Raw genomic sequence first — 23,295 nt, forward strand, 5'->3', positions numbered from 1 at the left:
TTAGTTCTCTGGGACAGCTAACAGCTAGGAACTGTATGCAACAACTGTGAGACCTCGGTGATACATATCCTATACAAGTCTGGAATGGTAGAACAGCTGAGTAACCACATAAAACTGAAAATTTCTCAAGCAGCGGAGATTGGCAACCCTCCCCCACAGGCACAGCAGGCTGGTTCTTAGAGGGAATGAGAAGCCCTACACTGCCCACCAGGACCAGCTGGTCCGCTGGATGCAGAGAATAGCTACCCCCCATCCCAGGTGTGGAGAATAGTCACCCAACCGGCACAGACAATAGCTGCAGTGCTGAGTGTGAGAATACCGTTCCACTGGTTACCGAGAACAGCTGACCTGATGGGCACAGAGAATAGCCACGCCCCCGGGTGCCGAGACTAGCCACCATGCTGGGTACCGAGAATAATGGCCCTACAGGTGCAGTAAATAGCACCTGCCTGACGCAAAAAATAGCCACGCCACGTATCACCTTGCTCAGCCAGGCACCGCAGCTGGGAGAAGCACACCTGAGGGAATGAGGTAGTTCAGAAGCACCATCTGTTGATAAGCATCAAGTTGAATTGCATCCCCTCCATGAGCTCTTGGCCTTGATTTGGTGAATAATTACTTACAAGCCAAGTGCAAAAGGGGACCTTCAAGGCAAATCTAAGCAAACAGAAAACCTTAGACAAATCAAAGAAAGCAACTTGGAAAATAACCACATCAAGATAAATAGATGTGCCCAACAACAATCTAAAATCACAAAGCCCATGAGATTCGGGCACATATGGCCCAGACAAATGACCAAATTAAAACACCAGAGGGGACACAGAATTTCAAACAACTAATCAAGGATGTTCATAATGACAAAGAATATCAAAAAGACACTGGAGTAGCATAAAGAAGAATTTGAAAGAATAAATTAAAAAATAGCATATTTCACTGACTCAAAAGATACTGTAGACCAAATAAAAAATATGATAGAGAGGCACCTAACAGCAGCTCTGAAGATGTGGAAGAAAGAATAAGCAAGCTAGAAGTAGGGATGATTGAACCTCAAATCACAAAAGAACAAACGGCAAGAACGATAGAAAAAATGGAACAAGGTTTCAGGGAAATGATGGATAACATGAAGAACACAAAATTATCGGTGTGTCAGAAGGAGAAGATATTAGTAAAGGGCTAGGAAGTTTCGTTAAAGAGATAATTGGGGAAATTTCTCAAGTCTTATAAAAGACATAAATATGCAAATAAAAGCTCAACGAACCCCAAATAGAATAAATCCAAATAAACCCACTCTAAGGCATATACCAATGAGACTGTCAAATGTTGCTAATGACATAAAGGAGACATAAATATATGAAATAAAATATTTATATATATGAAATATATATATATATGGACATACATATATATATATATAATAAAATCCAAAGGATAAGATGGTAGACTCAAGAAATGCCTTTACAGCAATAACTTTGAATGCTAATGGACTAAACTTACCAATTAAAAGATACAGATTGGCAGACTGGATTAAGAAATGTGATCCATCTATATGGGGCTCACAAGAGACTCACCTTAGATCCAAGGATACAAATAGACTGAGAATAAAAGGCTAGAAAAAGACGTTCCATGCAAGCTGTAACCAAAAGAAAGCAGGAGTAGCTATACTAATATGAGACCAAACAGACGTTACAGGTAAAGAAGTTATAAGAAACAAAGAAGGACACCGCATATTAATAAAGGGACAATTTACCAAGAAGAAATCACAATCATAAATGTTTATGCTCCCAACCAAAGAGCTAACAGGACATGAGGCGAAAATTGGCAAAACCAAAGTGAACATAAATGTTTCAACAATAACAGTGGGAAAATTCAATATACCACTTTCCTCTATAGAAAGAACAACCAGAAAGAGGATCAACAAAGAAATACAGAACTTAATTTGATAAGTTAAACCTAACAGACATATATAGATCATTACACCCCAAAACACCAGTACATACATTCTTCTCTAGTGCTCATGGAACGCTTTCCAAGAAAGATAATATGCTAAGGCACAAAACAGGTCTTTATACATTTAAACAGATTGAAATTATTCAAACCATATTCTCTGATTACAGTGGAATGAAGCTAGAAATAAACAACCACCAAAGAACCAGAACTTTCACAAATATATGGACGTTAAACAATGCACTCTTAAAAAAACAGTGGGGGGCTGTTCAATGGTGGCTCAGTGGCAGAATTCTTGCCTGCCATGCCTGAGACCCGAGTTCGATTCCTGGTGCCTGCCCATGCAAAAAAAAAAAAACATTGGGTCAAAGAAGAAATTGCAAGAGAAATCAGGAACTATTTGGAGATGAATGAAAATGGGAATACAACATATTAGAACTTATGGGATATGGCAAACACAGTGCTGACGGGCATGTGTTGCCGTAAATACTCATATTAAAAAAGAAGAAAGTGTGAAATTTGAGGACTTAACTGCTCATCTGGAAGAACTAAAGAAAGAACAGCAAACTAACCCCAAAGCAAATAGAAGAAGATAAAGATTAAAGCAGAATTAAATGAATTGGAGAACAAAAGAAAAATAGAAACAATCAATAAAACCACGTTAGTTTTTTGAGAAAAATAAATAAAAATCAATGAACCCCTAGCTAGGCTGATAAAGAAAAAAGAGAAAGGATGCAAATAAACACAATTAGAAATGAGAGGGGGGTCCTTACCATGGACCCTGAAGAAATAAAAAAAAATCATAAGCGGATACTGTGAACAACTATACACCAACAAACTATAGAATCTAGATGAAATGGACAAATTATTAGAAACACACAAACAAGCTACACTGACCCAAGAAGAAATAGAAGATCTCAACAAACCAATCACAAATCTTCATATCATCAAAAATCTTCCTACAAAGAAAAGCCAGATGGCTTCACAGGGGAATTTCATCTAACATTCCAAAAAGAACTAATACCAATCCCACTCAAACTCTCAAAAAACTGAGGAACACAGAACACTACATAGCTAATTTTATGAAGCTAACATTACTCTAATACCAACTGGGTAAAGATGCTATAAGAAAGGAAAACTACAGGCCAATCTCCCTAATGAATATAGATGCAAAAATCTCAACAAAATACTAGCAAATAAAATCTAACGACACATTAAAAAAATTATACACCAAGTATAACCAAGGGGTTTATACCAGGAATACAAGGGTGGTACAAAATGAGAAAATCAATTAATGTAATATAGCTTATTAACAAATCAAAAGGGAAAACTCACATGATCATGTTGATTGATGTGAAAAAGCATTTGACAAAATTCAGCACCCTTTTCTGATAAAAAAACACTTCAAATGGTAGGAATCAAAGGTAACTCCCTTTGAAAAACCCATAGCTAGCATTGTACTCAATGGCAAGAGACCGACAGCCTTCCCCCTAAGATCAGGAATGAGACAAGAATGCCCTCTGTCAACACTATTATTCAACACTGTACTAGAAGATGTACTAGAAGATACAGCTAGAGCAATCAGACAGGAAAAAGAAAAAAGAGGCATCTATATCAGAAAGGAAGAAGTAAAACTTTCATTATTTGCAGATGACATGACACTGTATTTGGAAAATCCTGAGAAATCTATATCAAAGCTTCTTAAGTTCATAAACAAATTCAGCAAAGTGATGGGATATAAGATTAATGTGCAAAAATAAGTAATGTTTCTATACACAAGCAATGACCTAACTGAGGAGACAATTAAGGAAAGAATTCCATTCAAAATAGCAACTAAAAGAATCAAGTATCTAAGAATAAATTTAACTTGGGATATTAAGGGGCTATACACAGAAAACTACATAACGTTGCTAAAAGAAATCAAAGAATCTAGATAAGTGGAAAGACATTCCATGCTCATGGACAGGAAGGTTAAACGTAGTTAAGATGTAAATTCTATCCAAACTGTTCTAGAGATTCAATGCAGTATCAATAAAAATTGTAATAACCTACTCTGAAGATTTGGAAACACCAGTTATCAAATTCATATGGAAGGGAAAAAGACCTCAAATAGCTAAAAATATGCTAAAAAAGATGAATGAAGTGGGAGGATTAATACATCCTGATTGTAAACCTTATTATAAAGCCACAGTGGTCAAAACAGCATGGTACTGGCAAAAGATAGAAGTACTGACTAAGGAAATGGAATGAAGGACATAGAAATAGAGCACCAAATCTACTGGTTAACTGATCTTCAACAAAGCCCCCAAATCCACGCAACTGCGAAAACTGGATATTAACAGACAAAAGAATGAAGATGGACCCCTACCTCACACCCTACACAAAAACTAATTCAAAATGTGTCAAAGACCTAACTATAAGATCCAGTTCCATAATACTCCTAGAAGAAAATATAGGGAAACATCTTCAAGACCTTGTAATAGGAGGTAACTCTTAAAACTTTATACCCAAAGCAGAAGCAATGAAAGAAAAAAGCAGCTAAATAGGAACTACTTAAAATCAGTGATTCTGTGCCACAAACAACTTTGTTAAACAGGTGAAGAAGGGGTGGTGCAATGGTGCCTCAGTGGCAGAGTTCTCGCCTGCTGTTAAAAAGGTGAAGAGGGGGCGGTGCAAGGGTGGCTCAGTGGCAGAGTTCTCGCCTGCTGTGCCAGAGACCTGAGTTTGATTCCTGCAGCTTGCCATACCAGCGGGGGGGAGGGGGGGGTGAAGAGGTAGCCAACTCAATGGAGAAAATATCTGGAAATCACACATTAGATAAAGGTTTGATTTTCTGTATACATAAAGAAATCATATAACTCAACAACAAAAGAACAATCCAACTATAAAATGGGCTAAACATATGAATAGACATTTTTTGAAGAGCAAATACAAAAGGCTAAAAAGCAGGTGAAGAGATGCTCTTCTTCATTAGCTATAATAGAAATGCAGAACAAGACTACAATGAGATACCACCTCACAACTGTAAGAATGGCTGCTATTAAACGAACAGGAAACTACAAATGTTAGAGAGGATGTGGAGAAATTGGAGACTATGCACTGTTGGTAGGAATGTGTAATGGTATGGCTGATAAGGAATGAAGTTTGCCGGCTCCTTAGAAAACTAAATATAGAGTTGCCCTATGACCTGGCAATACCACTTCTTGGTGTACACCCAGAAGAGTTGAAAGCAGTGACACAGACAGACATCTGGACACTGATGTTCACAGCATTATGGGATTTGACTCCCAGGGATGAATATAGCCCTGATACTATGGGATTGGCACTGTGGGATAGACAACACCTTACTGAGCAAGATGGGGAAAACAATTGTAAGAAATAAAGTATCAGGGGCTGAGAGAGTTCAAATATAGCCAAGGAGCTACTCTGGAGGCTACTCTTACACAAGCTTCAGATAGATATTGCTATTTATCATGGTTTGCCAAACTCCAATCAAAACCATTCCTACCACATCTACAGAACATCTAGTGCTTTATCTGAGATTCTACAAAAGTTCCATGTACTAGGATTACTTTCCAGAAACGTACAACCTCCAGATGGGTTCCTAGGCCAGATAAGTCCTGACACCCAGAGGGGCTAGCATCTCCAGAACATCAACTATTTCCATCCCCCATCCCATTTTATCAACAGCCCCTTTCAATACGAAAATGTTAGAATGGCCACAGCCCAAATAACCCTAAAGATTAGGAGAAAGATCAAAGGAGAATGCAGAGCAATAACCAAGAAGACAGTATTTAATAAATGAGTATGACTTCTGAATCATTATACTGATATTTCTTTTAGTCTCCAGGGTCTTGGAGAAGCTATACAGAAAAACCTGAAATTGTGGAACTATACCCCACACCACCATACCAAACTCTGAAATCTGACCTATAACTAATTGTTGTTGTGTGCTTTGAAATTTATTGCTCTGTATGTATGTTATTTTTCATAAGAAAAGAAAAAAAAAAACGTTGATTGTGTTGATAAAAATACATACACACATATATATATTCCATCTAGCCTCCAGTGTTCTGGAGCAGCTAGAAGAAAAATTCTGGATGATGGAATGGTAGCCCATGACAAACCCTGGGATCTATTCTATAACTACTTATTGAAGAGTGCTTTGAAAATCATTGCTTTTTTTTTTCTTTGCTTTGTATATGTTATATTATACAATAATTTTTTTTTAAAAAAAGAAGATAAGACTATAAGGGATTAAACCACCATTTAACAAACATGAAATTCTTGCAAATCATTTTTTTTTTCAGGCAAATCCATCTCATCTAGACAAAGAGCTTGCTTATCAGACAAGAGTTTGCTAATCAAACCATCACTTCAGTTGTCCACCAACCCCAAACTACTGTGTTACAAACGCCACCAATTCCAAACAGTTCCCTACCTTGAGAGAGCCTACTTAAATCACTTGAACCAAGACCGGATAACTCTATAAATTTCCTACCCAAACTTCTTCCTTTTGAGACACTAAACAAGATCCTATCAAGGTATTTTCTCCCTGGCTGCAGTAAATTTATTAAACTCAGCTTTGCTTGATCAACAGGATTCTACGGTGATATCTATCTTTAGGGGAGTTGAGAGTCTACTGCAAGCCATTTCCTTCCCTCTCTCATTTATTTAGATGAACTCTGCATGTTGTTCCTCTAGAAATGGGAGACACTGAAGGATTTCCACAGAAAAGTAACTAGATAAATCTAGTCACTCAAATACCTTTGTCTTCCAATCATCAAGCAAACTGCTTGACACTTAAGCATGTAATCAATACATACTTAAAGTAACCTGAAACGAATCACAGACCAAGTCACTAATTATGGTTCTGTCTATACCATTTCTGCGACCTGGAAAAAATCACTGGATCTCAGTTCATAATTGGGGTATTAATACCTGACATTATACAAAGAACATCTTAAAAACTGTATATTGATATATATAGAATGTATTATAGGTAACATTTAATCTCTCAACAAGTTTTCAAGTCAACAAATATTTCTAAGGGAATACTCTATGCTATTTTTACTAACTGTCACTTCCACTCTACTTCAGCAACCAACGTTAATGGTCACCCTATGATTATGTCATCACACTGGTCTACTTTGAAATTATCCCATCTGGTGACTGGATCTTCAGTCCTTCCAAGTTTCTCTCTCTCTTTCTTATTCCCACAATACCTCCTCCAGTCTATGGACCAAAAGTCACTGACTTTTTTCCTCTCCTCTCTCCCTTCCTTTCTCATCATAGATGGCATTATCAAAAGAAACTCAGGAACTCTTATAAGGAAACAATCCATTATGCTTGTGAAACAGTCAACACAATTAGGGGAAAATAAAGATAACAGCATTTCTAGAGTTCAGGTTTAAAAGATGAACAGGAAATTGTAAGGCAGTCAATGGTGTAAAGAATGTTCAGATAAGCATTTTATGGATCCAAAGTTTTATGCTCCAGTGAACTTTCTTACCATTATAATTGTAACTGTCATCAAATGCTAAATTATTGAAAGTGTACTATGTCCCAGTAAAACAGGCACTGTTGGCTAATTAACCTAGCACCATATGTAAGCCACTTCTCTTCTTGCCTCAATTACTAGAAAAATAAACACTAAATATCTATTTCCATTGCAGCTAGGAATGGCCACAGGACAAAATTCAGGCCAATGAGAGGGAAGCAGAAGTCTGCCGAAGACGTCCAGAAAGGCCTTAGTGAGGACTAAAGCAGATGATAGTATCCTTCTACCTCTTTCTGATTTAAAAAATACAGATATGAAGTCTGGAGCTTAGTGGTAGCCGTCTTGTCCTTCATGGTTAGAAAATGCCAAGATGGTATAGGAATGTGCTATTTGACATTTTTGAGCAGTAGAACCCATGCTATGGTGAGATTTTTTGTTATGTGAGAAAAACTCCTATTGTAAGGGCCTGTGAGTATATTACTAGTTCTGTATAAGAAAGTCAGGCAGTGGACTAGATACTTTACAGGTGTTATACCCAGGATCATTTAACATAATTTAAGAGACCATGTAGCAAAATGTTATCAAGCTGCTAATCCATTGTGTTCTATATGCTATAGAAGTTTAGTAACATTTCAGGGGTCCAAATTTGTTTCAGTGTTCACAAGCTTTTAGAAGCAAAATTCACTATGAGAAAAATAATAATTAGTTCTTAATCTTTATTCTGTGTCCTGTGAAGAATCCAAACTATCTAGATTGAAAGTGGGGAGTAAGGGTGAATGTAAGTAGAAAATAAACCAGGAAAGACTGATTAGAATCATAGCGCATATAGTGTACATAGCAGATAATATAAAAATGGAAAGACTGGAACTATTTTAACAATCAAAAAAGCAAAATTAACTTTCTTTCTGCATGAAAGTTGAAAATCTAAAGTCTGAAATAGTGATATTAGTAATTTTTTTAAAAAAAGAATTCAAACAAACCTTCTGATTTTTTTGTATTTCGTCCCTCATATGTTGATTTACAGCAATTCTGGTCAATGATCTGACAAAATAAATATTGATATAATTACTTCTTCCTTGTGTGTTTAAGACTAATTTATAATTCAGTATGATGTAATACTTTGGATAAAAAACTCCAAGCCCCTCATGGCTGAAAGGTTTATGTTTACATATAACATAATTTGACAAGTAGCGCTGTAGCTTTCATTTGAGGAGATGTGATTCAGGTAGAATAGAAATCATGTGACCTAATTATGATTCTCTAGTAATGCTGGAGCCTGTTTACTACTGTATACTTATTCTTCAAAAATACTTCATTGAAAAAGCTATTTGGTGTTGCTTTTCCCATATCCATTTTGAACGAAATTACCGAAGTCATCATATGGGTCAATGCAAACAGGCAATTTTCAGAATATTTGTAGATAAAATGTTTGGTTTATCTATGCTCTTTATCAGAGTAGATAAGTCTATAATATTGACAATACTAACTTGCATGTATTTATCCTTGAAGGACTTACACATTCTCATATAAAGAAGAGCAGAAATATTTTTTATGTGTATAAATGCTAATGTTGACTTGATAATCACTAAGAATGCTTAACCAGTTATTTATCTGTCAACTTATGTAAAGAGGATGGTTTAAAAATTAGATTAATGCAAAATTCCACTATAAGGAAAACTTGACCCATAAGGCACATCTTGAAACAAACCACAAAAGAAGTCTGACAGTACTTGAGGGAAATTACAATTGAAAATTAATAATGCAAATTATTCCTTCATTTATTTCAATTAATACTGACTGCATACTAAGGGTTTTAGAGATATGCTCAAACCTACAATTTAGCAAAATTAAGCAGTTACCATATTTCAGCATTTTTCTCATGACTAACTACAAATTAAGAGCAGTTACAAATTAGTATCATGACTCCTGAACGCTGTATTGACTTAAACCTCAAAGGAGCTAATTAACTGTTTTAAGACAACTAAACTTATTTTACCTTATTTGTATTCAACTAATAATTTTTAAAGCTACCTATATTTTTACAGCAGTGTAGCTAAACATATTTACACACACACACATATATATACATATTCCATGTTTTAGTATATAAATCCAGAATTAGCAAATTCTTGACTGTTTAAAACTAAAATGATTGAGATAGCCACGTAAACAGATTCATTATTAACCTGTTAATAAAGTAACAAAGCTCTCTATTTTCAGGGTTCCACCAAAAGAGTTTTGGTGTCTTGTGGTAAGCTATGTACTATTTATCTTTCAAAGATAAAGGGTACCTAGATTTAAGATTCAATAATCGGTGCTGTAGATGAATGTAAAAAGTAGTATTTTACACAAAAAAAGGTACAGCAAACATCCCCTGGTTAAGAAGGTATGCTAAGAGCACAAGGTTGCACTTCGGTTCCTCTCAATGAAACATTATTGTTGTATATGCCATTATGACTTGTCATAGTTGTGTATCTTCAACATGAGCTAACTAATATCCTATTTTACTTGTTTACAGTTTTTCTTATTTTTATTTTTTTAATTTTTTTGCTTGGGCAGGCACCAGGAATCGAACACGGGTCTCCAGCATGGCAAGTGAGAATTCTGCCACTGAGCCACCATCACATCACCCTGTTTACAGTTTTATATTCTAACTCTCCTATCCAAAACATAAAAGTATCAAAGTCAAGTTATTTTGCTAACTCTTCATAATACATAGTAACCTGAATTCTGAGTATTGGTTACTTTTACATGTGCAAATGTATCACCTATTGAAATGGAAGTATGGTTAACATAACAGAACTCTGGAAGCAATTCAATTAAATATCCTATTGGCAGAAAAAGTTCCATGCAATTAAGACACCAATTGTTCAGAATCTATAAGGGTAAGAACAGCATTTGGTAGCTTTTTAGGCATAGATCTGTTATTTTTTTTTTTTTTTTTTTTTTTAAGGAAAGACAGAGAGAAGGAAGGAAGGATAGAAGGAAGGAAAGAAGGAAGAAAGGGAAACATCTTTAAACATTTTCTTGTTTTTTATTGTATTCTGTTTCTCCGTTTTTGTTACATGGGCTGGGGCCGGGAATCGAACCGAGGTCCTCCGGCATAGCAGGCAAGCACTTTGCCCGCTGAGCCACCGCGGCCCGCCCTAGATCTGTTATTTAAAATAGTATTTTCCATCATCCTCCATGAAAGGAAAAGAAAAAAATTACTTGTTTTTTCCCTGTATTACTGCATCAGACTGCTTACAAAAAAATTTTATATTTTTTTCCTTTCCATCTACCTAGAGAGAGAATTCAAGGGCTCTGTTTTGTAGTGTATACTCACACATGTGTACAAACTAATATGCTCTAATAAAAAACATAATATACATAATGAAGAAAGGCACTGAGTTCATAAAAGATACATATATATAGAATTGACATCATCATGTTAAATGGAAGCAGCTATTTACATAAAATCTATTCCTTGTAAAAAAAGTTCTGGCTACAACCAAACAATGAAGTTAATATACCTGGCTTTTATGGGAAAGTTCTGCGCAACGTCTTTCATTAATTTTATGGCATCATAGACTGGAGCGGACATTATTTGAGAAGCTGCTTGAAAACTGAGATCTGGAAGGATAATATCATTAAAGAATCTAGCACAATATTAGATATTTCCATATAATTTAAATGGTTTGCTTTATCTTTCTTCCCATTCATATTTAAACAAGTAAAGTTCATATTCAGCATTTTTACATGGAAAAGTTGCCTTTATTTTCCAACAAAGGTAAGCTTTACACGTTCATGAATGAGTAATTATCAATTAATATCTATTATTTGATTTCCACAATTTACAGTACAACTTCAAAAACAGATATATAGAAAATGCTGAGAAAGCTATTTTTTCTTTATTTAGGTTAAATGATCATACAACAAAAAGCTTTGATAGATAGATAATAAAGAGGAAAAACAGAGCTTTGAACAGCCAAAACTGGAAAAACTTTAAGACACAATGTAGTTTAACTCAGTAAGTAAGAGGTACTTTCTCTTTCAAAATGTTTTTACCTTTACGTTGAAATAAGAATAAAAATATTAAACTTAGGGAATATTATTTTACCTAAAATGATAGTTCTATGCGTATGACTAACTGTATGTAGTCAGTCTCAAATAAGTCAAAAATAGTAATCCTTTCAGTCTCATTGAGAGATTTTTAAACTAAATCCTCCCATTACATAATAGTAAATACAGTTTATCATTCCAGTAGATATGTGAACCTAGTTCCTCAAATACTTGTAAAATAAACAGTTGAATATAACAAGACTTCTTCTGTTTCTATGCTTTCAGTGACCAGTACAGTCAAAGCTGAGGGGAAAAAGCCCTTAGGGTAACCTCTCATGGAGTAGTCGAGTCTAAAATACCAGGATTCAAATTCCAGCTATATTCCTCACAAGCTGAATAACTTTAACCAGATTTTCCTCAACCTATTTCAACATATTTCTAGCCCTTACTATATCATCAAAGCTATAAGGAATCGCTAAATATATATATAATTATTAGTATTATATATATACTAGTATCAATATATATATATATTAATATCACCTAATTGCCAAATAAATGCATTTTCCTTTTGTAACTGGGCCACTTCTTGTACAGAAAAGTACTGATCACTTTCTCTTTCTTAAAAGTTTATTTCCCTTGGCTTCTATAGAACGGTACTAATTTCCACTCCTTATCATTCTGCCATGTCCTCTTCATGGGCTCAACGTTTTACATGTGGATTAGTGGGCACCAGGGCACCTTCCCTGGAGTACTGATTTTTGTCATTCTACATTTCAATCCCTCTAAAAAATCTTGATGCTAAGATTTCTCAAAATTTTAAATACTCTTCTATTTGCTTAAGGATAGTATATTCAACCTACTGAGTGACCTCATTGTCTGCAAATCTCACAATCACTTAACATTCATCTTTACAAAACTGATCTTATTATTTCTAGGCACCTTAATTAACCCCAAAACCTACTTCTATATTTTATATTGTCTATTCAGTCTTAAAGGTGGAAATCTTGGAGCCATCCTTGATTCCTTTTACCTCCTTAATATTTTCCAATTCCAAGCCTTCCATTCTATCCCTTCTACCATAGTCCTATTTCAATCTCTCATGTGCTATTTCAATAACTTCTGAACTAGAGTCCCTGTTTCTAGTCAACTCAAACACATCCCACACTGACACTAGGGAAGTTGTTTAAAAGTAAACTAGGTTATGTTTTCTGTTTAAAAGCCTTTAAAAACAAACCATCACTTACAGTCTTCCAAACCACCCAAGGAAGGGCTCCTTGGAGAGCATTTTGAAGGGGCTTAAACACCAGAAATTATAATAAAGTGCCAATAAACAGATGCAAACAGGATCTAAAAAAGAAAACTGAGGATACTCACAAGAGGGTGTCTTAAAATGATGGTTTGGGGGAGGCAGTAAGGATTAAGCCATATTAGGGAAAGAAGTTAAAGTAGAAAGAATTTAATAGATTGGGACAAAACACATAGTTCACAAAATTCAAAGATTTCAATGAAATTGAAAACCAAGACTGGTAGGAGTAAAGGAGTGGAGAGCCATAACTCTAAGAGTATCAAGCTGAAGTGCTGAAGTTTTAGATTTTAGAATTCAAGAAACAATGACTACAATCAAAACTTTGCATGCTTTTCTATTATGAAAAAGATACAGTGCTTAGCCGACATGTTGACCATTTATATTAGGTAGGTAACATACCAGCAGAAGCTATAAAACCTTACTAGACTGGTTCCTACCCAGGCAAACAACATGGTAGAGTATAAAGAAATACGTTAGATGCAAAAGGCTTCAATTATTAGCCATGTGGCAAATGGCACATCAAAGCAATAAACATCACTTTTCTTATCTCTAAAATGAGGAGGGACCTTTTTTTTTCCCCAGAAGTTTACTGTGGAGGTAAAAGATATTTTAGATGAAAGGATCCATATATTGTATTCCCAATAAAATGTAAAATCTTACTTGTCATGATGACATTCTAGAAAAAGCACTTTCATAACTATCCTTTTCATTGCTATTTTATAAACATCAATCTTGGAGAAAAACATTTTGAATACAATCTTATTAATATTTCAAAGGTGTAATACCAGAGTCTTTAGTAATCTGAAAGATTTTCTTTAAGTAAAATATACACATTTGCTATATGTGTACTGAGAACTGTACTAAGAACCATAATATTATTACTACTTCAAACTTTTAAATAATTTATTTTCACTTTTAAAGCTGATGAAAGAGATAAAATACCACATATTTTATGATTCTATTTATGTGAAATGTCCAGAATAGGCAAATCTATAATGACAGAAAGTAAAAATAGTTGCCTAGGACTGAGGGACTGGGAAGTAATTTCTAATACGTAAGAAGTTTCTTTTGGGGATGATGAAAATGTATAAAAGTTGACTGTGGTGATAATTTCAGAGTACTATAAACATAATAAAACTATTGAAGAGTATACTTTAAATTGGTGAATGGTACGATATGTGAACTATATCTCAATAAAATCGTTAAATTGATGAAAGTTATGGATTACACCAAAAAATGGCATCCTTGTCACCTACTAAATCATTATAATTAACAAAGAAGGAAAATTACATATTGAAAAGGAATTATAATTAAACCAAAACTAAATCTGCTTGTAGGTTGTCATTACACAGGTGCTCTAAATTGAAAATTGCATGTTCTCTCATTTGATGTTTTCATTTAAAATGTACCAATGAAACACGCATTATCTAATAAGATCAAATTTAAAAGAGAAGAAAACCAACGTTTAATTCTGATTTCTCCCAACCTCAGAGTCAGGGTTTTTAAACAATGTTAAATATCTTCTAAATGTGATTTACTACATGGAAACCAATCTATAAGCTAAATTAGTTTACACCCTTAAAATGACTAGGTAAGATAATATCAAGTAACTAAATTCCAGATAACTTTAATTACAACATAAAAATTTAATTTTCTTGATAAATGATCTTTAATTAATTATGTATTCCCACAAAAAGTAATCTAATAATTTACATTATTTATATCATTAGCAATTATTACTATGTATAAACTAATGTATATAACTAAAAGCTTAACAAAACATAGATCAGTTACCAAAATGCTTTCATAGTTACTCAAAACACTATACCTTGTAGTTCCCAGACTTTTAAAGGCATCATTTCTTTGTTACTCTCAATCAAGTATTTCTGGAATGCTGTCAGATTATTTCTAAGGTCTGAATATATTTCTCTGCAACAGAGTAAGTAATAGTAATTATCATCACCTACCATTAATCATTACACAAACTATATTTTTGAAATTAGTTCTTCTAAATAATTAGAAACAAAATAACCATTATCAAGATAGTGATAAACTAACTGTGACACATCTATACCCACAGACAATAATTATTAAATAGTAATGAGGGGGATCTCTATATGTACTTTTTATATACAAGAGAAAATAAAATCTGGAAGAATATATTCTCAATAGTTAATATGAGTTGTCATTAAGGAAATCAAGAGTAAGGGCAGAATTATTAGGTTCTACGTCATATACTTTTTGTTCTAACATTTAAAAAATTATAAGTATTACTTTTACAATGCAAAATAAAAACTTTCATTAAGAAAAGACATTAATGCTTCCTATACAATCTATTAGAGTTCACTCTAGTACCTGAAAAGCTCTATCTTTGATGTTTACAAAAAACTGAAATAAGATAATTTTGCCTAACATTAAACGGATGTAAGAATCTTTTAGAGGGGACTTTCGGGTCAAGATGGCGGCTTAACAATGTGCGCGTTTTAGTTCGTCCTCCAGAACAACTACTAAATAACCAAAAACAGTACAGAACAGCTCCTGGGGCCATGTCAGTGACCAGACACACAGTGTACCCCAGTCTGGACCAGCTGGTCCGGCTGCGAGCACCCCCCAGAACCATGAGTTCCTAAACCTGCGGCGGCCAGCGCCCCTTCCCCACAGGCCGCTTCCCAGAGGGGAAAGGAAAGGACTTTACCAGCAGCAGGGACTGGGCACAATCAAACACCAATTGTGGAACTAATTAACAAATTCTGACTACTAAAAATAGGCCCCCAGTTTAGGTGAACCTGATCAAAGCGGAGGTTGCTCATTTTTGCCCCAGCGCCAAGGGGGCAGGACTGACAGAAAAAGGGGGAAAAAAAAAAAAAGAAGGAAACAGAGGTTTTTGTGGTTGTGTTTCTACAAAGGCTTGACTGCCTTTGGATACAGCAGCAGGGTTTCTCAGGCTGCAACTGCCCCAGGCATAGGCAGAAACAAGCTCGTTTGAGGGCTTGCCTGGAGCCTGTGCCTTCCCCAGGGGAGGGGTGAAGCCCAACTCAGGTGGAATCCCTTCATCAAGGAATTCAGACACCAGGGCTTGGTAATTTGAAGCCATTAAAACCAGCCTACAACCTCTCCTCTGTCTCCACCACGCCCCCAGCAGGGAGAGTCTGCCAAAGTTAAAGGTACCGCATCATCTTATGCTGGTGGGACCTGCAGTCAGACAAGCGCCACACACAGGGCAGGATAAGAAAAACAGAGTCCAGAGACTTCACAGGAAAGTCTTTCAACCTGCTGGGTCTCACCCTCAGGGAAAATCAATGCAGGTGACTCTTTCCTCCTGATAGGAGGCCAGTTTGGTCTGGGAAAATCTGGCTAGGGTATATAATATCGAAGTAGACCCTCCTAAGTGTGGGGATGGGGAAGGCACCACACAAGCAGGGCAAGAAACAAGAAAACAAGAACTGAAAAATTCTCCTCTGTTAAATGAAACTTAAGCTAAAGGTCCAGATAAAGCTGAACAGAATGTCAAAGAACAGATAGACAACAAATTCATCCAGCAAGAAAACCCTAGATAAAAGAAGTGAAAGCAATCTCCAGAATAAACTAATTAAGGTAATTAAATGCCTAGATGCCAGCAAAAAATAACAAATCACGCTAGGAAAACTGAAGATATGGCCCAGTCAAAGGAACAAACCAACAATTCAAATGACATACAGGAGCTGAAACAATTAATTAAGAATGTATGAACAGACATGGAAAACCTCATCAAAAACCAAATCAATGAATTGAAGGAGGATATAAAGAAGGCAAGGAAAGAACAAAAAGAAGAAACTGAAAGTCTGAAAAAACAAATCACAGAACTTATGGGAATGAAAGACACAGTAGAAGAGATGAAAAAACAATGGAAACCTACAATGGTAGATTTCGAGACACAGAACATAGGATTTCAAAACTGGAGGATGGAACATCTGAAATCCGACAAGAAACAGAAACTATAAGAAAAAAAATGGAAAAATATGAGCAGGGACTCAGGGAATTGAAAGACAATATGAAGTGCACAAATATACGTGTTGTGGGTGTCCCAGAAGGAGAAGAGAAGGGAAAAGGAGGAGAAAAACTAATGGAGGAAATTATCACTGAAAATTTCCCAACTCTTAGGAAAGACTTAAAATTACAGATCCAAGAAGTGCAGCGTACCCCAAAGAGAATAGATCCAAATAGACATACTCCAAGACATTTAATAATCAGAATGTCAGAGGTCAAAGAGAAAGAGAGGATCTTGAAAGCAGCAAAAGAAAAGCAATCCACCACATACAAGGGAAGCCCAATAAGACTATGTGCAGATCTCTCAGCAGAAACCATGGAGGAGAGAAGACCGTGGGATAATATATTTAAATTATTAAAAGAGAAAAACTGCCAACCAAGAATTCTATATCCAGCAAAACTGTCCTTCAAAAATGAGGGAGAAATTAAAACATTTTCAGACAAAAAATCACTGAGAGAATTTGTGACCAAGAGACCAGCTCTGTAAGAAATACTAAAGGGAACACTAGAGACAGATACGAAGACAGAAGAGAGAGGTATGGAGAAGAGTGTAGAAAGGAAGACTATGAGTAAAGGTAAAAAGAAGGAAAATTAGATATGACATATAAAATCCAGAAGGTAAAATAGTAGAAGAAAGTACTACCCATGCAGTAATAACACTGAATGTTAATGGATTAAACCCTCCAATCAAAAGACATAGTCTGGCAGAATGGATTAAAAAACAGGACCCATCTATATGCTGTCTCTACTCAAAGGACACGAGGCCAAGGACACAAATGGACATTGACACACCAATGCTTATAGCAGCATTATTAACAATTACCAAGAGATGGAAACAGCCAAAATGTCCATCAACAGACAGTTGACTAAACAAACTGTGACATTTACATAAAATGGAATATTATGCAGCTATAAGACAGAATAAAGTTATGAAGTATGTAACAACATGGATGGACCTTAAGGACATTGTGCTGAGTGTGATTAGCCAGAACCAAAAGGACAAATACTGTATGGTCTCACTGATATGAACTGACATTAGTGAATAAACTTGGAATATTTCCTTGGTAACATAGAACAGCAGGAGATAGAAATAGGGTGAGATATTGGGTAATTGGAGCTGAAGGGATACAGATTGTGCAACAGGACTGAATATAAAAACGCAAAAATGGACAGCACAATACTACCTAACTATAATGTAATTATGTTAAAACACTGAATGAAGGTGCATGTGAGAATGATAGAGGAGGAGGGCTGGGGACATAAATGAAATCAGAAAGAAAGATAGATGTTAAAGATCGAGATGGTATAATCTAGGAACGCCTAGAGTGTATAATAATAGTGAAATGTACAATGTACAAATTTTAAAAATGTTTTGGCATGAGGAAGAACAAAGGAATGTCATTATTTCAGGGTGCTGAAAATAGATGATAATTAATACTTTAAAATGTCACCTTATGTGGGAGACTAAAGCAAAAAATGTTTGTTACAAAATTTCTATTTTGACAGAGCATTTCCTAATATAACTCATGTAGATAGTTTGATTGAATGTCATAAGTACTTGGAATCTCAGGTACGACATGAGATTTTGTTGGTTTGTCCAGAGTGATGCCCCGATGAATCCCAGAGTGATTTGATCAGTGACTGGAAAAGTATTTGCAATCCCCCTTCGGGGAATGGTGAGAGTGGGGAGAAATTCAACTTTCCCAAGTTGAATTCTTGATATTCTCACAAGCAGTGTGGACAACCAAAGCTATAGGCTGAGCCCCCAGTCTTGGGGTTTGTTCATATGAAACTTAACCCCACAAAGGATAGGTCAAATCTACTTAAAATTTAGGCCTAAGAGTCACCCCCAAGAGAGCCTCTTTTGTTGCTCAGATGTGGCCTCTCTCTCCAGCCAACATGACGAGCAGTCTCACCACCCTAACCGTCTCTGCGTGGGACATGACTCCCAGAGGTATGGACCTTCCTGGCAACGTGGGACAGAGATCCTGGAATGAGCTGAGACTCAGCATCAAGGGACTGAGAAAAACCCTAGAATGAACTGAGAATTAACATCAAGGGATTGAGAGAACCTTCTCGACCAAAGGGGGAAGAGTGAAATGAGACAAAGTGTCAATGGCTGAGAGATTCCAAACAGAGTTGAGAGGTTATCCTGGAGGTTATTCTTATGCATTAAGTAGATATCACCTTGTTGTTCAAGATGTAGAGGAGAGGCTGGAGGCAACTGCCTGAAAATGTAGAGCTGTGTTCCAGTAGTCATGTTTCTTGATGATGATTGAACAATGATATAGCTTTCATAATGAGACTCTGTGAATGTGAAAACCTTGTGTCTGATGCTCCTTTTAGCTACTATATCAACAGAAGAGTAGAACATATGGAATAAAAATAAATAATAGGGGGAACAAATGTTAAAATAAATTTAGTTTGAAATGCTAGTGGTAAATGAAAGCGAGGGGTAAGGGGTGTGATATGTATAATCTTTTTTTTCTCTGTTATCATTTTATTTCTTTTTCTGTTGTCTTTTTATTTCTTTTTCTAAATCGATGCAAATGTTCTAAGAAATGATGAATAGGCAACTATGTGATGATATTAAGAATTACTGATTGTATATGTAGAATGGAATGATATCTTAATGTTTTGTATGTTAATTGTTTTAATTAATAAAAAAAGTTAAAAAAAAGAAAAGAATCTTTTAGAGAGCCAAATAATGTAGAAGAATGGAATTTTACTATGCACATAATCTAAACTATACTCTTCTATGCTCTATCCTTCATGAAACGAAGAAATGCTGTTAATTCAGATTTAAATAGAATATTTAAAAGAAAACTAGTAATCAGCACAATTGATGACTCATATCAACAATAGTAACAGAAATGAAGATTAAAAAAACAAATTGAGAAATAAATATACAGAACATTTATACAAGAAACACATTAATCTAATAGTTAGAAATAAATAAGTACAGTTGCAATACCCTGCAATTTTATTACAGTGCAGGAGCCCATTTTAGAAATGAATCAAAATCAACTATGATTGCTCTCTGGTGAACTTCCAAAAAGAAGTTCATTATGAAGTAAACTAACTCTTTCTTTCTCAATACTTTAAGTTACAGGGTACTACTAAGTTTATAAGAACTATAAATTGTTTTTTATATCTAATAATAATCTTAATTTTCATCACTAAAATTATTCATGTAATTCAGGCAAATATATATTATTATAAATGTGTGGTTAACATTTTAAAAATTAATTGAAAAAATAAAATTGCATCTATTTAAGAAACGTACAAAATTTAATCTAATTATATTCATCTTCAAATTTAAAATCTTCCTAAACAAATATACATAACATTGTTCATTTTTAAGTGAATTTTAAGGCAGTTGTGTAGAAAAAACTTAAATAAGTTGCTACTTTCAAATATGGAAAAGTGTAATTCATACAATGATAGCACTATATAGTACAAATGAATAACAAGATCAAGAAATGCTAATAAAAATGCCCCAGTGGAGGAGCTGAGGTCAACGCTGAGTTTTAAATAAAGTGGATACAAAACTGTCTCAGCAATGCAGACAATTAGGTGCATTGTTGTGGGTGACAGTGCCATTGGTAAAAGATAACTCCTGATATAGTACACAGCAAACAAATTTCCATCTGAATATGTACCAACTGTTTTTGACAACTATGCAGCCACAGTTATGATTGGTAGAGAGCCATATACTCGGACTTTTTGATACTGCAGGGCAAGAGGATTATGACAGATTACGACTGTAAAGTTATCCACAAACAGATGATTTTCTATTCTGTTTTTCAGTGGTCTCTCCATCCTCATTTGAAAATGTGAAAGATAACTGGGTACCTGAGATAACTCATCATTGTTCAAAGACTCCTTTCTTGTTTGTTGGGACCCAAATTGATCTCAGAGATGACTCCTATAATACTGAGAAACTTGCCAAGAACAAACAGAAGCCTATTACTCTGGGGACTACTGAAAAGCTGGCCCATGACTTGAAGGCTGTCAAATATATGGAGTGTTCTGCACTTACGCAGAAAGAGCTAAGAATGTACTTGATGAAGCAATATTGGCTGCTCTGTAGCCTCCAAAACCAAAGAGGGACAGGTGTGTGCTGCTATGAACATTTCTCTAGAGTCCTTTGAGCACAGCTGGTTGTCGGCATCATACTAAAACCAATGTTTAAATCAAACTAAAGATTAAAAATTAAAATCCACTTTTGCAATAATATCAAATGCCCTGCATCTACACACGTGCACTCATGTGAAACAAGGCCCATAGTTATGGCCCTCATACCCCCTCCCAAAATTTTGAATAATTATATACTGTCAGAAAAGTTATCAGTACCAGCTTTTGTTGTTTCCCAATATATATATACATATTTTATTAAAAGCAAAGCATGCCTGTGATGACTGTGTAACAGACTAATTTAAATTGCTGAAGCTGTTCCCTGGTTCCACTATGGAAAGTAATTGGGGACATCTTAGTGCTTTGTTTTGTTTCCTACTTTCCCTTTTATTTCTTTCTTTTTTTTTTTTTTTTTGAGTGGGGGGAGTTTAAGGGAGTTTGATTTTAAATTCATTAACCAGTGGTGGGCAGCCCTTGAGGGGAGGAGGAGGGACTGATTCTACATCCCACCTCCTAGATCTGGTTTAGATAACACATTCGCTATCTGGTGCTCTTAGGAGGAGTACAGTAAATGCCTCCTTTAATAACACACTCCTTATTGAAAGTTGCCTTTTCTCTCCACCCTGAGTAGGTTCAGTATTTGGTGAAAGTGGGTGGAACCTATCTTGCCCCTCCTCTTTTCTGGGATGCACTATATATATGTGACTGTGACTTTCAAGGAAATCTGTTTGCTATTTGCTGAATTTTTTTTTGAAGTTAATTTCTAACTTCTTTTATTGATAAATGAAAAGTATTGCACCTTTTGAAAATACCAAATGGACTGAGTTTTTAATAAAAAAAAAAAATTCCCTGTTAGTCACTGTGTAATATACTTAGCATAGATGCGCAGCTTAATAGCACATGATACAGTGTTGCTAGAACACAACTGAAGACCTGGCATATAGAGGAAATATGGGGAGTGGTGCTAAAACACAGATGTCTATGGAATGATTCATATCCTCTTTCAAGTGTTGGGGATCAAAGCCCACTTTGTTAAGAAGCTGGGGGTGAGACTAGATGGGGAGAATATTTAACAACATGGGGACCCTCAGGAATCTCCTTATTTCTGTTTTGCGCATAAGGAACCCTAGAGCAGCCAGTTGAGGCTCTCTAGTTTAATAAAAATCATGGAAATGGTCTTATGAAGACTGTTCATGAGTGTTAGTAAGGATATTATCAGCTTATATTTTTCCTTCTTTTTTTTAACGTTTAGGTGATCTTTTCTACCTTCCCCAATTCTAATTCTTATAGACTCATTAGTGTTCAACCAATACATTCTTGTGCTCAATTCTTTGTATATGCATTCTTTTCAGATGTATTAAACAAACAAACAAACAAAAAGAAATGCTAATGAGGCTAATAAATATTTAGCAATTTATTATTGGTTCATTTCATTGTTTCATGTTTTCAGGGTTTAGCCAATTCTATCAATGCTGAGCCCATATTTGCAAAACAACAATTTGTTCTGGGAAAAATGAAAGAGAGTTGCAGTGACCTAATATAGGCTTCAAGAGTCTCAATTTCTTCTTTTCTAGTTATTCCAGGGATGCTACTGAGTATTAGGAAATGAAATCCCAATTCTCAATTTAATAAACAAAACAATTCTAACTCATGAATAAATTCCATTTTTAAGATTAAGACATGAAAAACTCCAACAGTAAATAATTCACCATATGGGAAAAGATTAGAATTTTAAATTTTAAAGTGAACAATTCAGTGACATTTAATAAATTCATAATATTGTACAACACACACCCTTACCTAGTTCCAAAACATTTTTATCACACCAAAATATAACTCCATACCATTAAGCAGTTTCTCCTCATTCCCTTCTTCTCTAGGCCCTGGCAACTACCCATCTGTATTCTGTCTTTATGGATTTGGCTATTCTGGATATTTCACATAAATGGGTTCGTAAAATATGTGACCATTTGTTATCTGGCTTCTTTCACTTGGCATAATGTTTTCAAGGTTCATCCATGTTGTAACATGTCATCATGCCATTCCTTTTTATAGTGGAATAACATTCCATTGTATACATATACCACAATTTGTTTATCTTTTCATCCATTGATGGACATTTGGGCTGTTTCCAATTCTGGCTACTGTGAATAGTGCTGCTATGAAAGTGTGTTTACATGTATTTGTTTGAGTAATTGTTTCCAATTATTTTGGATATATATCTAGGAGTAGAACTTCTGGGTCATATGGTAATTCTATGTTTTAACTTCTCCAGGAACTGCCAAACTGTTTTCCTATTGGTCATGGAGAAAAGTTTATTTAGCAATTTTTTTTGAAT

General features: G+C 35.1%; 1 protein-coding gene and 1 pseudogene across 2 annotated transcripts in view; one reads left to right on the forward strand and one right to left on the reverse strand.

Moving 5' to 3' along the window:
* Nucleotides 1-23,295, reverse strand: part of UGGT2 (UDP-glucose glycoprotein glucosyltransferase 2) — a 271,578-nt gene that overhangs the window by 177,716 nt on the left and 70,567 nt on the right. For both annotated transcript variants that reach the window (XM_077158543.1, XM_077158542.1), the window contains 3 exons: nucleotides 14,623-14,723; nucleotides 10,957-11,056; nucleotides 8,425-8,485 (listed from right to left, as the gene is read on the reverse strand). In XM_077158543.1, the coding sequence (XP_077014658.1) occupies nucleotides 8,425-8,485; nucleotides 10,957-11,056; nucleotides 14,623-14,723 (262 nt within the window). The remainder of the gene's footprint in view (nucleotides 1-8,424; nucleotides 8,486-10,956; nucleotides 11,057-14,622; nucleotides 14,724-23,295) is intronic.
* Nucleotides 20,383-20,952, forward strand: LOC143679497 (cell division control protein 42 homolog pseudogene; annotated as a pseudogene).

Source organism: Tamandua tetradactyla, chromosome 4 (assembly GCF_023851605.1).
Source record: "Tamandua tetradactyla isolate mTamTet1 chromosome 4, mTamTet1.pri, whole genome shotgun sequence".
In the NCBI taxonomy this organism is placed as follows: Eukaryota; Metazoa; Chordata; class Mammalia; order Pilosa; family Myrmecophagidae; genus Tamandua; species Tamandua tetradactyla.